Source organism: Puma concolor, chromosome B3, assembly GCF_028749965.1.
Source record: "Puma concolor isolate L17-30 chromosome B3, mPumCon1.1.hap2, whole genome shotgun sequence".
NCBI lineage: Eukaryota > Metazoa > Chordata > Mammalia > Carnivora > Felidae > Puma > Puma concolor.
In genome coordinates, this window is record NC_141672.1 from 141831121 (window position 1) to 141847082 (window position 15962).

General features: G+C 46.4%; 1 protein-coding gene across 4 annotated transcripts in view; it reads right to left on the reverse strand.

The window, feature by feature from the left end:
- NTRK3 (neurotrophic receptor tyrosine kinase 3) overlaps nt 1-15962 on the reverse strand; it is a 400390-nt gene that overhangs the window by 62963 nt on the left and 321465 nt on the right. For all 4 annotated transcript variants that reach the window (XM_086711501.1, XM_086711502.1, XM_086711506.1 and 1 more), the window contains 2 exons: nt 7146-7318; nt 3818-4061 (listed from right to left, as the gene is read on the reverse strand). In XM_086711501.1, the coding sequence (XP_086567627.1) occupies nt 3818-4061; nt 7146-7318 (417 nt within the window). The remainder of the gene's footprint in view (nt 1-3817; nt 4062-7145; nt 7319-15962) is intronic.

Below are 15962 nucleotides of genomic sequence, written 5' to 3' on the forward strand. Positions count from 1 at the left end.
TAAGTGCTAGGCGCTGCACTAGGCACAAAGGACAGCCAGGTGAACAGGAAGGCACTCTCCTGGTCCTCTGGGTAAGGAGGATCAGAGCACTGGGCCCTAGGATCCTGTTTTTCCCATATTTCAGCATATCGCCTCCCCCCCAAAATAAAAATATCTGCAAACATTTCTATTCTGGAATCCCAGATTCCTTCTCTTCAGGACTCTCAAAACTTTCTTTAATTCCAGATTCGACCGCTGACTCCTTACTGTTGTCTGATGTCCTGAGAAAGGTATGATGGGCACCAAAACCCCACCCCTGTCCAAGCCAGTTTAAAAGCCATCTCGTAAGTGTAGAGTGAGTGATCCACAGGAGGGAAAGGTATCTGTCACTGGGCAGAGTCTTAAGAAGACAGAACAAATGGTCCTGGCACTCTGGTGCAGACATGTGTGTTTTCTCTTTCTAAATATGTAATAGGAAAGCAGGCAGCTCACCTTTGTAAACCGTCTGCGTATCACTCATACATGAGCCAGATGGTGCTTCTTGTTTTAAGAAATTAAAAAGTTTTAAAAAGAATGTAAGGAGGAACTTGTCTCCATCTCTCTTTGTTCGTGTGTACATATCATGGAATCTGCGCTGGGCAGACGAACACTTGTATATGTGAGTGTGCACCTGCATACACACACACACACACACACACACACACACACACACACACACACAAGCTTGAATCATCTGCATTTAACTGAATTAGGCACAAGAAACCAGCAAACTCCTAGGCTCAACAGATTTCCGTAACCTACAGTAGCAGAGAGGTGCCAATTTGTCCTGGATGTCGGCTTGCTGAGAGAATCCTTCAGTGTTCTTGCTATATAATAAATCACTGCATTCCCCCCAGAGCCTCAGCTGGTATACCAAACAAAAAGAAATGTTTTGTAAATCACCTGAACATGGACTTCACTCTCAGATTATGAGGACCATATAAACACTAACCAGAGGAACAGGCAAGTACTGATGATCCAGTATTTCTATCAAAGTTGAAACCCTGGGAAGGACATTTTCCAGAGGTGGTCAACTTAAAGACCTTATTCCTCTGGGGCAGCTGCATGATCCCAGTTTATTTTCCAGTGGTCAGGAGGCCCTCCTGTCTGACCTGAGAATTACATCTGGAAACCAGATTATCCCTGTGGCTCTCCTGCCTTGGGTATGAAGGGGGACTAAGGAAGATAATATAAGCTATGGTTTATCCATTAAGTAGTGTATTCCAGGCTCTTTACACAAATTAACTTGCTTAACACCAAAATAACTCTGCAAGAGACTATGTTTGTCCTCATTTTTAAAATAAGAAAATTAAAGAGAGTTTAGGGGAAGTGTGTTGGGGTCCCATGGCTGCTAATGGTGGCATTAGGTAACATTAGGTCCCAGTGCAGAATACCTTTGTCACCCTCGTATCTTCCAACATGGATAACAAGACTTCAAAGTTCATTACTGATGTGACCTCTGGGAAATCTACTTCTGCCTTTTGTTTTACAGAAAGTGAGGGCGGGGGAGCTGTGCATAGGTTAGGACATCGTGAGCAACTGAACATGAAGATACGATACAGGCTTCTCTCGGAATACGGAGAGTATAATATCTACCCACCATCAGTGGGATGCGCAGTTTTCCCGCGGTGCGCTGTTTTTACTACCATAACTCTCTTATTTCATACTCCTTGGGACCAAAGACACACATTTGCAAGCCAGCTGGCCTCAGCTTATGCCTGGCTTAGAACTCATGAAAAAAGCAATTGCAGATACCTGGAGAGTGGACGTTTTCCACCTCACTCTCCCTTCCTCAAATTCCAATCAGCCCTGGCGCCCACAGGAAGGAGATGGATCTGCCCCTTGTTGCTCTCCCAGGAGTAAAGAGCATCAGTTCTTAGTCGTTAAAGCAAGAGGAAAGCCGTGTCATTTGGTGACTGATAGAGGTGATTTTTTTTTTCTTTACTCTCCTGAATCGGAATCAAGAAATAGTAAGTGCACTCCTTGAAGTGAGCTTGAAAGCTGAGTCTGCACACATTCTGGTCAGATATTATTTCCCAAGACCATGGTAAAGCCAGCTGAGAACAGATTGGCATAATCACACATCTGCCTCACACAGAAAAACGATGATCCTTCCCTTGCTTTTATCAACACCAACATAAATCCGAGCTCAGCCAGACAGGCCAGCAAACCCCATTACACAGAACGCAAAGCAATTAAATGGTGCCAACTCCAGCCAGACTCAAGAAATCTATGGCTCATGGCCTTTAGTAATGATACCAATGTCTCTCTTGGAAATGAGTGAAAAAATTAGTCTAGATGCTAAAGAAAGTCTCCGCTTTGGTATTTCCTGGCAGGTCTGCCCTGGCCATCCATCTGTGGCTACTGCTACATTATACTCCCTTCTCCATATCTGGGGATGTTGGATAGGGCAGGTGGCTCAAGAAATGGCCCAGCTTGCTCAGATATACTACCTTCCCAGAAGCCCTTTGGTCTTCTTTGCCTCATATTCTCTCCTGATGGTATATCATCTGCCATCCTTTGGTTGTACCATGAACAAATCGCTTCTAACCACAAAGGGCATTTCTTAAATATTTCATTTTTCTTCAGGTCCTGGCTAAAATGAAGTGTCTCGAGTGATCAGTTTTAATGTCTTGGGCAATGTTGTTCAGGCAAAGCCACCAGGAGCATCCAGATAGAACTGATCTGTATATGCCACCCCCAAACTCCCCACCTCCTCGTCCATCATGCCTAGGCTGACAGGACAATCATATCTGAGCTCTTTGACTCATAATATGATCGTTCATTCCCTACATTCATTCCCCACAATGGCTGCCATGCCTCTTGACCTCCAGAAGTTTGTCCCACCCTTCTCTGATGCCACCTATCCAAACTCTTCACCCATTCGATGTCCCTGAAGTAAAATTTACGTATCTCATGAGGCATGTGCCTTCCGATCATTTTTCAGAAATTACCCGATCTCTGCATCTCAGGCTGCACCCATGTTTCCCTCTTTCAGGGTCAATGACACACATGCCCACTTGTCCTTTCCCTGGCAATAAAAACACTGTCAAAACCACTCAAATCCATTAGAAGGGGATTTCCAAAGACTAAGGGAGAAAATAATTCTGGGAGAAAAATAAGATACCTATTAACGTATAGAAGTAAAATTGAACGTGATATCTCCTCTCACAATCAGAAAGCTTTTGTTAAAGCCAACCTGCATCTCTCTCAAAAGTTGGCAACAATAACATGCTTTCTTGCTTCCTCTTTCCTAAATCATTGGGGTGATCGTGCTCAGCACCTCATTAACGATTTTTGCTACTTTACTTTGGGTTCTGACTTCTCATTAAGATCTGCCTTTGAAGGCAAAATGAGCCTACCCAGTCACCAGATAATTTCAGAGAATAAAATGTGTTGTGGGTAAGGCTGGATCAGGGACTGAGGTGGAAGATGTTAAAATGTAGTACCAAGTTGAGCTTGAATATGTGTGCATTTTGGGCATACACATATACGTATGGGTCCGTTTGCATGAAGAATGAGTATCGATGCAAGTAAGAACACGATGCATATGTCATTGCAACAGAAGAATATATTTGAGCTAAATGTCCAAAGGGAAGGGACGCGTGAGCTATCGAGAGAATAATACACAGGTATGTCAAGAAGCAGAGGTGGCCAAAGGATGACCATTGCGTGTATGTCTGGGCACGGGTGCGCATGTGTGTTCTCTCAAGTGACAGGGTTAATGGACAATGACAAAGACATGTGAGCGAGGTGCTAGTTCTGCTGCTGAGTCCTGCAGCTGGAAAAGCCACCTTACCCTGTAGTAATCGGTGCTGTAGACATCTCTGGACATGCCGAAGTCCCCGATCTTCACCAGCAGATTGGCTCCAACCAGGCAATTCCTGGTGGCCAGGTCCCGGTGCACAAAGTGCTGGGAGGCCAGGTACACCATGCCTGAGGCAATCTGGCTGGCGATGTGGAGCATTTGGGAGAGACCCAGCTCGCCTTTTGCCTGGCGTGGCTGCCCGTCCACAAGGATCATAGCATCTGGCCCATGGGCCCTGTGAAGGGTGGGAGAGAAGACAGGGGACAGGAGAATTCAGGAGATCAAGAGGAGTAGTCTTCTGGACGCCGTGATCTCTGGAATACGCCACAGACATGGATAAAATCTCTCCCAGCCTACTTATTGCCTAGTCTTATCTACCCAATATTACATCATGTGAGTGTGGATATGAGTACAACCAGGTTCCCAGCTAAGATGATGCAGACATACTCTAATGGATCAGGAAATACATCTACTCTTTTAAACATCTTAACACTATTCAGGAGTTTCCTGGGTTCTAGATATCTACTACAGAATTGTTAAAAAAAAAAACAAAAAAACAACAATAGCTAACTCTTACAGAGCCCTTACTGTTCCAAGCACTGCTTTAAGAACCCTACATCTATTAATTTACTTAATCCTCCCACTCCAATTTTGAGATAAATAAACTGAGGCATAAAATGATCAGATCACCTGGCCAAAGTCACAGTAGTGCCGCAGTGGCCTTATGGGTAATCAGGAGGCCGACTGAAACCAGGCGGTGTGTGGCTCCAGAGAGCTTTAAACTTCAGGGAGCATCATCCAGAGGGCCAGCTGAACAGAACCCTGGGCTCCTCCCCCTATGATTCTGATTGGCTAGGTGGAGCTTGAGTATTTGCATTTCCCACAAGTTCACGGTGCTGATGCTGCCAGTGGGCAGTCCACACTGTTGATTAGCAGGGCTCTTGAGTCCACATTCCTACCCTGACCACCACGCTGCCTAGGACTGGGTAACTTTTGTTGGTGGCAGAGCCGGTTGGAGAGACCCTATGACCTTGAAGCCAAGGCCTCTGAAGACTCGGTTGCCCCTCCATCCCAAATTAAGGCCCGGATTTGTTATCCTAATGCCGTGCCTTGTCGTATCGGTCACTTTCAGTATTCACTCTTTTTTCCAGAAAGCCCAATGAGCCGTAACCATACCCAGAGCCCTTATTTATGAAGTTGTGGACCAAGGAGCCTTGGTATACAGAGAGGCCTCGGCCTGTTTTACTGCTTCTCCAATTTCCACTGAAAGGAGTCATTAAATATGAACACATTCATTTTACTGTCTCCTGTGGGATCTGCCTACTTCACCCCTCCAAAAGAGAGCTACGGCATCAGCTCACAAAGAAGGGGCATCCGCCAGCAAGCCTGCAATCTTGTCTACCAGGAGAGGACACTGCAGCCTGCCCCTAAGAGCCACCAACTGCCTTTTAGCCTCTTTTTCTCCCTCCTCCCTTATATTGGGAATGACAGTGGCACACAGAGGCACCAGGAGCTCTCTGTAGCCCTGTGTGTGGCACATGGGGCTAAAGGCACCGCTGAATCTACGATGAGGGCTCGGTGGAAAATGGAGCATGTCCCTCTGACCATTCCAGGGGGTGCGAGCACAGCCTAAAGATCCTCAATACTGAGAAACAGCACTGCCTGTGTTAGTGACTGGTTCACAGTTCTGATAAAATGGTAATTGTAATAATTTAATAGTAGCTCTCACTGACTGAAAACCCAGCTACATGGAAAACTCATCCAAGTAGTATACAAATATAATCATTCAGTACTCATAACAGCAAACGTCTGAAGCAGTTATTAACAGTCTTGTTTCCTAGGAAAGAAAATTAAGGTTTAAGAACTTGCTCTATGTTACATGGGTAAGATGTGACAAATTCAGGATGCGAACCCGGGTCTGTCTTATGATAAGGGCTGAGTTCTCCAAGAGAGGAATAAATTTCGCTGTGAAAATCCAAGTTCAGAAGGTTCCAAACACCCTACAGATACTTTCCACTCCTCGGGGGCCATTTTTTGGAAATCCAGCTCATAAGAAAAGTTCATTATCTGCTACGGGCCCTTTCCATTCCCCCTTAAAACCACAGGGCCCAAGGAATGTCTCACTTCAAGGACATGCTCATCAGTTTTTGGTGAGTAGCCACAGTGTTCTATGACTTACATTCGAATTCTGAAAATGTCACTATGGGCCATGGGAGTCAATGGAGTTCAAAGGTGGCTAAGACCACACCCTAAGTGTCTAGGGCCTGGTTGTTCAAACCTGCTTCCTGGGACCCTAAATTCCACAGATCCTCACGCATGGCTGCCCCCTCCACATCTGGGCACTACTTGGAAGTGGCAGATGTAGGAAGCAGAAGAGTGTTAACTCTGCTCTAGTGGTGAGAAGCTGTCCTCCCTAGGGAAGATAGAGTCTGCCCCCCACCAGAACTTCCAACCCCTGCAACCCCATCCAGAACTCCTGGCTGGGGTTCCATTCTCTTACCAGTTCCCTCAAGAGGACCTCAAAATCCAGATGATGTAGATCCAGGTTTGGGGAAACCTTCTTACCACAAATCCGATCTTTCTAGAATAGTGCTATCCCACTGAACTTTTTATTCATAAAAATATCATATACTACACTGTCTAACATGGTAGCCACTGGCCACATGTGACTACTGAGTACTTGAAATGTGGCTAGTGCGACCAAGGAAATGAATTTTTGAATTCTATTTAAGTAGTGTAAATTTAAATTCAAATATCCATATGTAGCCAAGGTACTGGGTAGCACAGTTATAAATTTATCCAAGGAAAATCTGCTGTTCTTTTTCAACCATCATGGCCTCCTGATGAGCTTGTAACCTTGGGCCTTCTTATTCATCACGAAAAAGGTCTCCACCATGAAGTTTTCCAGGAGGGGTGTAATTAGCTCTACTTTGCAGCACTGAGAAATGTAAGGCACAAAGTGAGAAAGCTATTCAGAGAATCAGGAGAAAGGGCGGTTCTAGAGTCTCTAAGCTGAGAGTTACAGGCTGGTAGGGGCTCCCTCCTCGGACTCATTCCAGAGCCTTCTCTTGTGGCCAGTCTACTTTGTGATCAGGAAGAAAATACTCCCTTGTCACGGCCCCCTCGATGTTACCCACCAGAAATCAGTGACGAAGGTCTGAAGCTTGCTCCTCAGGAGATGGTATGGAAGATTGAACAGCTACGCCTCATTTCTAATCCCCAGACTTAAGTGGGGGTAACTTCTGACTCCAGGTGAAGTACAGGGGTTCAGCGGAGCTGGGTGGGGGGACTAGGGGTGGGGACCGCAGTCCTTGCTTACCTGAGGAACTTGTTGAGGTCTCCGTGCTTCATGTACTCAAAGACCATGATGAGCGGGTCACCGTCGCCACACACACCATAGAATTTGACAATGTGCTCGTGCTGCAGGTTGGTGAGCAACTCAGCCTCCCTCTGGAAATCCTTCCGGGCAGCCAGGGTGGGATCCTTCAGGGCCTGGAAACAATGCACGACATGCTTTTCAGCAACCGGAGGACCAGGGCCTGTCTGTTCCCCTCTTGGGAATAAACCTGCCCATAATAAAGACTGCGGGTTCACAACAAATCATGTCATCTCTCATGAAACAGAAGCCAACTTTCTGACCCCGTCTCCCATCCACCAACCAGTGATTTCAATTCATGTTCATCTCAGAGCCCTACACTCCCCCCGAGGTTGGTGTGAATGGCAGAGGGAGGGAGCTGTGGAGGTGGAAAATCTGACAAAGGTCTCTTCCCCTAAGGCTTCCTTCAAGAAATGGTCCCAAAGCTAAAAGAAACAGTGGGAAAACCACCGCCCCATTGCTTGAACTCTACAAATTAGCCTTTGCCCAGAGCCTACCAGAAATCAGGCAGACAACATAATAAAGTCTCCTTGTTCTTTCTACTCCTTGAGTTTAGATGGTGAAGGAGTACGTATTTGCAGAGAAACATGAACGTGTTGGCTTCTAGAAGGCGCCTGTGTCCTCCTAGTAGGAAGGTGAAGGGGGCACTGGAGAGTGAGTGGGGCTGCAGCTACGGGGAAGGCAGTGAACAGGAAGCAGCCTCCGGGTCCACTCAGGACCAGAATGGGGTGAAGTCCCTCCAAGTCTCAGGGCGGGATGGGGAGGTGGGCATCCGGTGGCCACTAAAATGCCACGATGTAGCCCCTGTGGGGAGGGAGAACCCAGGAAGAGCGGGAGGCATCAGACCTGCCCCAGGGCCCAGGAAGATAAATGGGCAAGCAATGGCCAGGAGGGGTGTCAGGTAGGAGTGTGGTGGCTCCAGCACAAGAAGGGGACCGTGAGACTGACGTGGAAGACGCTGAGCACATCGAGGGATCGTGGACAGGGCACTGCCACGGGGATGCAGCCATGTTAGGCCAGAGGAGCATGACCAATGAAGGAGAGGGCCCCTTCCTGCAGGAGACACGGCCTGGGCAGGTGTGCGCACACATTTCTTTGGGCTTCCTCAACTTCCCCACAAGCTCAGAAGGCAAATGGGGCCAAACAACACCCACTTCCTTCAGCCAACACGGTTTAGTAACCTCACGGGACACAACATGAGGCAATGAGGGGGGAGGGTGAAGTATGCACACTATGTTCAGATTAGTGAAATCCAGACTGGCATGAGATGGGTTTGCATCCTCTCTGCCAAGCATGTGGCCTTTTTGGTGATTTAGGCAGACTGCGCTCCCCCGTAGACCGTGGTACCATCAAAAGCCCCCCCACCCCCTCCCCCGCGGCCCCAGCGGGGTCTTTCTCCGGCCACCGCAATGCCCGTTAACTGAAATCCACAGGGCTGCCTCGGCTGACAGCGCTGTGGGAACATGAAGATGCAAGCCTCATATCTAGGGGGCCCATCAGACCTCATCAGTCATTAGCACACATTACTGATGATGGACTCGGCACCAGAAGGGCCCTAAACATCACCAGCTTCCACCTGCTCCTTCCTAGCGTTGGGAGAAACTGAGGCCCAGCCCCGTCTGGGAGTCAGTCCACATTCACACGTCTGAAATGATAGAGGCGTACAGTTAAACAGGACCTCAGCCCCTCTCGACCCCCAGAGTTCAGTGGCAGTGCCTCTAGCCGCGGTCTCTCAGCCATAGGTCAAATCCACTCCAACTTCAACCAATACCACCTTTCATTCTTTTCAAAATTCGGAGCTTTCACCAAAAACGTGTTTGAGTAAACGATTCTACTATTGACAGAAATGTTGGGATTGACCCAGTGTAGCTTTCCCACGTGACAGGTCAGGAAACTGAGGTCTAGAATGGGGAAGTGACTTGCCAAAGACTGTGCCAAGAAGCCATAGCTTGAATCTGGAGCCCAGGATACTTTCCTGTGCAGCGCACCTGCTGGATTAACTTACCAGATGAATCGGTCACTAGGTATGTCCCCAAGGGAACAGTGGGCACAGAAGTTAAACAGTGTGAAAGGGCAGAGGAGAAGGCCAGGAAAGGCGAGAATGTGGCCTGATGGCAGAGGGACCAGGCCCCACAAGGATGCTGAGCTGGTGGTGCAGACCCAGACCGGAAGGAAGGTGGGCGGTCCAGCCCATCGCTGACTTTGCCGCCTCTGATCTCATGTGCGCTCCTCTTCTGCTCTGGCTGCCTTCTCGGGGAAGCTACCCAGTAATGAAGGAGTAGGCTGCTGTGTGCCCACGTACAGCAGTAACAATGGCATTTACAAAGCCTTCTTGCTACGGGTGGAAGAAGGCAGGGTCATGGGGAGACAGGGTCCTCTTGGTGACCCAGCTCCTGAGCTGCACGGGCTGGGCCATGGGCAGAGGATGACTGCCGGTGATTTATTTATTTTCATGAAGAATAAGAGGGGGGAGAAAAAGAGGAAGCCAGCATGGGTGGGATAGAGGACTACAAAGATTTATGTGAATGCTGGATTTACGAGAAGGAAAAGTAGATCAAATTTGGGGCCAGCCAAATGGCCTCTCTCCATCTCTGTAAATCATTCTCTTGCACCGTCTGGACACCAATGGCAGTCACGGGATATTTCCGTTCTCAGCTCTCAAGCAATGCCAGCCAGCATCCCCAAGCCTGGCACCCTACACTGCCAGGAGGACAGAGGCTCCTCATTTGGGAGACGGGGCACAAAGCAACCGCCATCTCCTAGTCTCGCCACAGCCTTTCTCTGCTGCCAGTTCCCTCTCTGCCTTCACACTGGGATTTCCGGTTCCTGGGTCCAACCTGAAGTTCCTATGTAACTGGCAAAAAGTCGGGTTTGGTATCTGGGGTCCAGGGATGCACATGGCCCCAACCCCTACGGATAGATGCATCTGGGACAGAGAATGACAGGAGGAGACTAACGAGGAGGAAAACCAGCTCAGAGACTCTCCTGCACGGTTCAGGGGCATCCACACACCCAACCCCTTCCTCGGGGCTGGGAAACCTCAAAGTGGATCACCAGTCAGTGGCACCGGTGAGCGCCGGGGGCAGAACTGGTGCTCATCACGGCTGCCAACCATTATTGCAGGGAGTTGGGTCTCACCGACGGGTCTCTGAAGCCGAGGCGGCTCCTACCTAGGTCCTTTGAGCAGTATCCGTAGAACAAAGAGATCTGGAATTTGCCCCCTAACTTGTCTCCTTTCTTGTCCCCCCAAATTTGAGGACAACACACTTTCTGATCTTCCTCTCTAAGTGTGCCATCTCTCACGTTCCCCACCCCCCCCAGGCCTGGGTCCCACTGGGGCCCCTTGGTCACATGGAAGGGAAGCCATCCTGAAGGCAAGAACACTCGAACTTCTCAGTAGCTCCCGACTCTGTCAAGATCATTTAACATCCTCCTCTTGTCCAGCCTCAGGGCTGCCGCCTTCCAGTTTCCTTTTCTCTTGCAGGGGAGTGGGGGTGGCGTGGAGGGATAGTTCAAAGTGTTTGGTTTCATATTGCATTCGCACACCGAAACCCATTTAATATGTGCGGGGATGCACGCATTTCTAAACGTCCAAACTTTTAATATTCAAACACGCACACGTCAATTAACACTTTTTAAGTATAAAAATCATGGGGTGCCTGGGTGGCTCAGTAGGTTGGGCGTCCGACTTCAGCTCAGGTCATGATCTCGCGGTTCGTGAGTTCTAGCCCTGTGTCGGGCTCGGCACTGACAGCTCAGAGCCTGGAGCCTGTTTCAGATTCTGTGTCTCCCTCTCTCTCTGCCCCTCCCCTGTTCATGCTCTGTCTCTCTCTGTCTCAAAAATAAATAAACGTTAAAAAAAAAATAATTAAGTATAAAAATCATCTTTCTCTTAGTCTGAAAATCCGCAGCCACTTCTTGCTGACACTCTCAAACGATTTATGAGAGAGGAAGATGGGTAGTTATTACAGACATGGATGCCCTTCTCTCTTCTGTCTTCTTAGCTTAAAACTGGCCATTGGCTTCCTGCTGTTTTCAGGATAAAATCCAAACCCCTTAAGACAGTTGATAGGCTCCAAACGTCAGGTCTCCCCATCTCTCTCTGCCTCATTTCCTCCCATACCCTCTTCCCCTTTATTCATTACACTTCAGTCTCATTGGTCTTTCTGTCCTTTGTACCCACCAAACTTTTACCTGCTTCAGGCCCTTTGCACATGCTGTTCTTTTGGCCAGAAAAACTCTCCACCAAGTTATATCCACATGACTGGCCAAATTCACTGGTACTGTCCATCACCCTCTGAGGAACATCCTGACTGGCATCTATTATGCCCTGAATACTCACTGCTAATTGGATACTCAGACAGATACTTCTGTCCCAGAGGGGAGCTTGCCAAGGGTCAGCTCTGATTGTTTCCCAAAATCATTTATGATCCATCTGTTAATGTCATTGCTTAATGTAATGAAACGTCATAGAAAGCAATGAAATATGAGTACAAAGTGTTGGCTGTTTTTATGGAGCCTGAGATGAAGACTTTAGAGAAACCCTACTAGAAAGGTTTAGAAAGGTTTAGAAAGTGTTAAGAATAAGAGGAAAACCTATGTTTTTAAGAAATTGGGAAAATAGTAAAAATCTGAGATTCTGCACTAAAAATGTTTTCAGTGCCTATTCCAGTGCAAACTAACTGAAACTGGAAATCATGATTGCCCCAAACAAAAACAAAACAACTCTCCAAACTAAAGGGAACTCAAGAGCTGGCGTTCAGACAAACTGGAAGAAACAGATTATTGGATCCAAATGATTAAAACCGTCAATAACCACAACATGAATTTCCTGCAGATAAAATTAATTTCATAGGAATAGGCTGATAGCGATGTTAAAAGAAGTAAATGCTCAAAGAGAGTGAAGAAATAATTATTTCAAAAAAACCCCAAAAAACCAAGAAGGTATGCCACCAAAAGAGGGAGAAATAAAATTCAGATAACAACAAAACCGTGAACCAATTAGGTATCTCGGAAGTCGATTATGTGGTTCATTGAAGTTAAAACAAAAGCCTCCACAGACAGGACAAGCACTGCACTAGATTAAACCACAAGAATTCATGACTTGGAGCAATGGGGAGACTCCCCCAGGACAGAGCATGGAGAGACATGGGGAACCAGGAAAAGCAGTGACGAGGGGCTCATCCCCTCATCTGGGAAGGAGAAGGCCTGCCTGGATCTGAGGTGGCCCCACCATTGATTCACTGCGGGTCCTTGGGCGAACTGCTTGACCTCTCTCTGTGTGCCTCAGTGTCCACTTCTGTGAAATGGGGATAGCGGCGATGCCTAATGCTTCTGGAGGCCGTGAGAACAAACCTTCACCCGCACACATTACTAAGAGCAGGGCCCAGCATATCGTGAGCACCATAATCAGCATTCTCTGTGAGATGCTGCTGTCATCATTCCGCACATGCCCTCCTCTTCTTCCGGAAACTTCCCTTCCAGGCTCCACTGTGCTAGAATTCAGAGATGTGAGCTACAGAGGCCTGTGCGTCCCCTCTCCTCTTTCATCCCCAGGGTCTCATTCAGTGCCAGGCACATAGTAAGTGTTCAGTAAATATTTATGGCATGAATAAATGGGGCATATTTTTAGGAATACGATCAATCTTTGAAAGAAAAGTCTTTTATAGCACACTGAGTTATTACAAAACTAATACCAGTGTTTCCTCGATGTAAGGAAAAAATTAAATATTGCCAACACCCCCAGAAGGGCTCCCACTGCATGCCCCGCCCCTCCAGTATTCCTTCTCTCACCCCAAAGGTGACCACTACACTGACTTATGCAGTCCACGGTCTTGGCTTTTGTAAAATACTTGCGACTATCTAAATATAAATCCCTTACCACTAGAGTTCAGTTTTACTTGTTTTTTAAACTTGAAATAAGTGGAATTATATATATATATAGATATATAGATATCTATATCTATATATATAGATATATAGATATCTATATCTATATATAGATATATAGATATAGATATATAGATATATATATATCTATATATAGAGAGAGAGATATATAGATATCTATATCTATATATAGATATATAGATATAGATATATAGATATATATCTATATATCTAGATGATACATAGCTAGCTAGATGATACATAGATAGATAGATAGATAGATAGATAGATAGACAGACAAATAGGTGGATGGATGGATGGATAGATAGATGATTGATAGGTTAGATGATAGATGATAGAAAGATGAGAGAGGATAATGGTAGATAGATGATAGACGGATAGACAGACAGAAAGATAGATAGATGGATAGATAGAAAGATAGCAGATGAATGGATAGATGATAGATAGATAGATAGATAGATAGATGGATAGATAAATAGATAAATAGGTGGATGGATGGATACATAGATGATAGATGATAGGTAGATAGATAGATAGATAGATAGATAGATAGATAGATAGATAATGGGTACAGGTCTAGAAGTAGAAGTGCTAGGTCACACAGTATGCTAATGTTCTAGAATACCAAACTTTTTCAAAATGATCATACTGCTGCGCCTTCCCACTAGCACTTGGTATCGTCACCACTATGTTGTCATTCTGCTTGGTGTTCACTGGTATCTCAATATGGCCAACTTGCATTTTTCTGACGATTAATTAGGTTGGACACCTTTCTCATGTTCTTATCAGCTATTGGCTATCAGAAGAGACTCTTTGAGATCTTTTGAACAAATGTATTCTCTGTCAAGTGACTATTTAAAAGTGGCACCACCTATTTAAAAATATAAACCACATATTATCAGTCTTACACTACCCTTATGCACAAATTACTCTCTGTCTTGCCCTGCTCTCCTTCTTTCTCGGGTCTTCTTTTGTCTCCCCAGGAGACTACAAGCATGTTCAGAACAGAGGCTGTGATGTCTGCTCCGTCTCCCCTATTGCAACCACCGGGCAAAAGATTCTTGCCAACTGATTTAAAACCACAATTTGGGGAAAACCTAACCTTGGGTTATACTCAGATGTGTTCTCTGAAAGTCCACAATTACCCTGACCAATATGAGAACAGCCTCAAGAGGAAGGAGTCTGCACAAAGCAGTAAAATCTAAAGAGGATGAGAAACAGGAAACACCATTTCTCGACCGTTCTCTAGAGTAAATGAGTGTCTTCTCCAGGGGCTGGAGTCTGGGTGGATCCCCTGGGCTGCAAATGTTGTAAAATCCTGGGGCACTGGTCTCCTCCACATTCCCAGACCCAAGGAGAGAAGAAAACCATCTTAAAAAGATGAACACAGAAACACATTTTCTGCATTATCCAATCCGGGTACTGTCCTTTAACGCCTGACCACTCAGTGAGGAACATTTCCCAAGGTTTGGGGCCATCATTTCATTTCCTGTTCAAAGCACAAAAATGTCCATTTCATTTACCAGTCCCCAGACGGATATTGGAATGCCCAGTGGATTAGTGTCTCCCGATAAATTAAAAGTTTCAGAGCAGTGCAGAATCCTTGTTTGGAGACAAAATTAGAAATCTTTCCACTCCCCTGGTCCAAGCTGTTTAAAGACTTTCTTGCTTATCTGACCATCCTGCGTCTATGGAGGTACACTGAACAAGTTTATTCTCAGGCAGTCTAGCAATAATAATGATTAGCCTTCACAGAAAATATACTCTAGTTCCTTATTTATTTTCCAGATCCTTGGTCAGCAGACAATGCCTACTTTTGTAAAATATACATATATTTTTTCTAATAGATGTGTGTGTGTGTGTGTGTGTGTGTGTGTGTGTGTGTGGAGAGAGAGAGAGAGAGAGAGAGAGCGAGCAGTTGTAACAGGTAGCATATGGCCTTCAAAGCCTAAGATATTTATTATCTGGCCCTTTTAGAGAAAAGGTTCAGACCCCCTATTCTAGCTGGTCAGTGTAAGCTTGGAAGGCCATATGTCATGTGTCTAAGCACATTCAATAAGACCAACATTGAGAATGATGGTGATAATAAAAACCAGTAGCAAGTACTCTTTATTGAGCATTTACTATGTCCCAAACAATGGATGAACAATTTTACATGTTGTGTGATTTCATCACCAATGCTTTTAAGGAAGGATATTGTATTTCCCATTGTACAGATAAAGAAACTGAGGGCTGGAGATGTTAAGTGTCTTGTGTGAGGTTGCACAGCTAATCAGTGGCAGGGTGGGGTCTCCCTCAGGCTCTCTGACTCCCCCGCTATCCCTGGGGGCTGCAGAGCATCTGTGGAGGCCATCTGCCCTCCATGGACAGGCAATATGCAGACACACAAGACTGTGAATATACAGACCCCAAAGTCACAGAAGCATGGAACTGTCATTGTGAGTGGTTTGGTTGGAGCCCTCAGTGCTAAGGGCGGGACCCTTTTGAGGTCCCAGTGAGAGTCCTCATGGGGGGGCGGTATCTCTTGCTCTCAGCCCAGGACACCAGGCAGAATTCACCCTCCTCTCAGAGGCCTTCCTGTGGCACCCATGGAGGTCAGTCCACGCTCCAGAGCAGGGCTCCTGACACCTACTTGGCCCTTGTCCGTACAAATCATGTTCAAAGATTTGTTTAGCACTGATTTATAGGAGAAGCTGTTCTCTGCAGGCTGAGTGCAGGGGTGGGGAACTGGTGGTAAGTCTCTTCTCTACCACCCCACACAATTCAGCTCCTGCACTGCTGGCTCAGCAAGACAAAAGTCCTGTGGTTCCTGGGTCCATCTAAGTACCTGCCAGGAGGCAGTTACCCTCG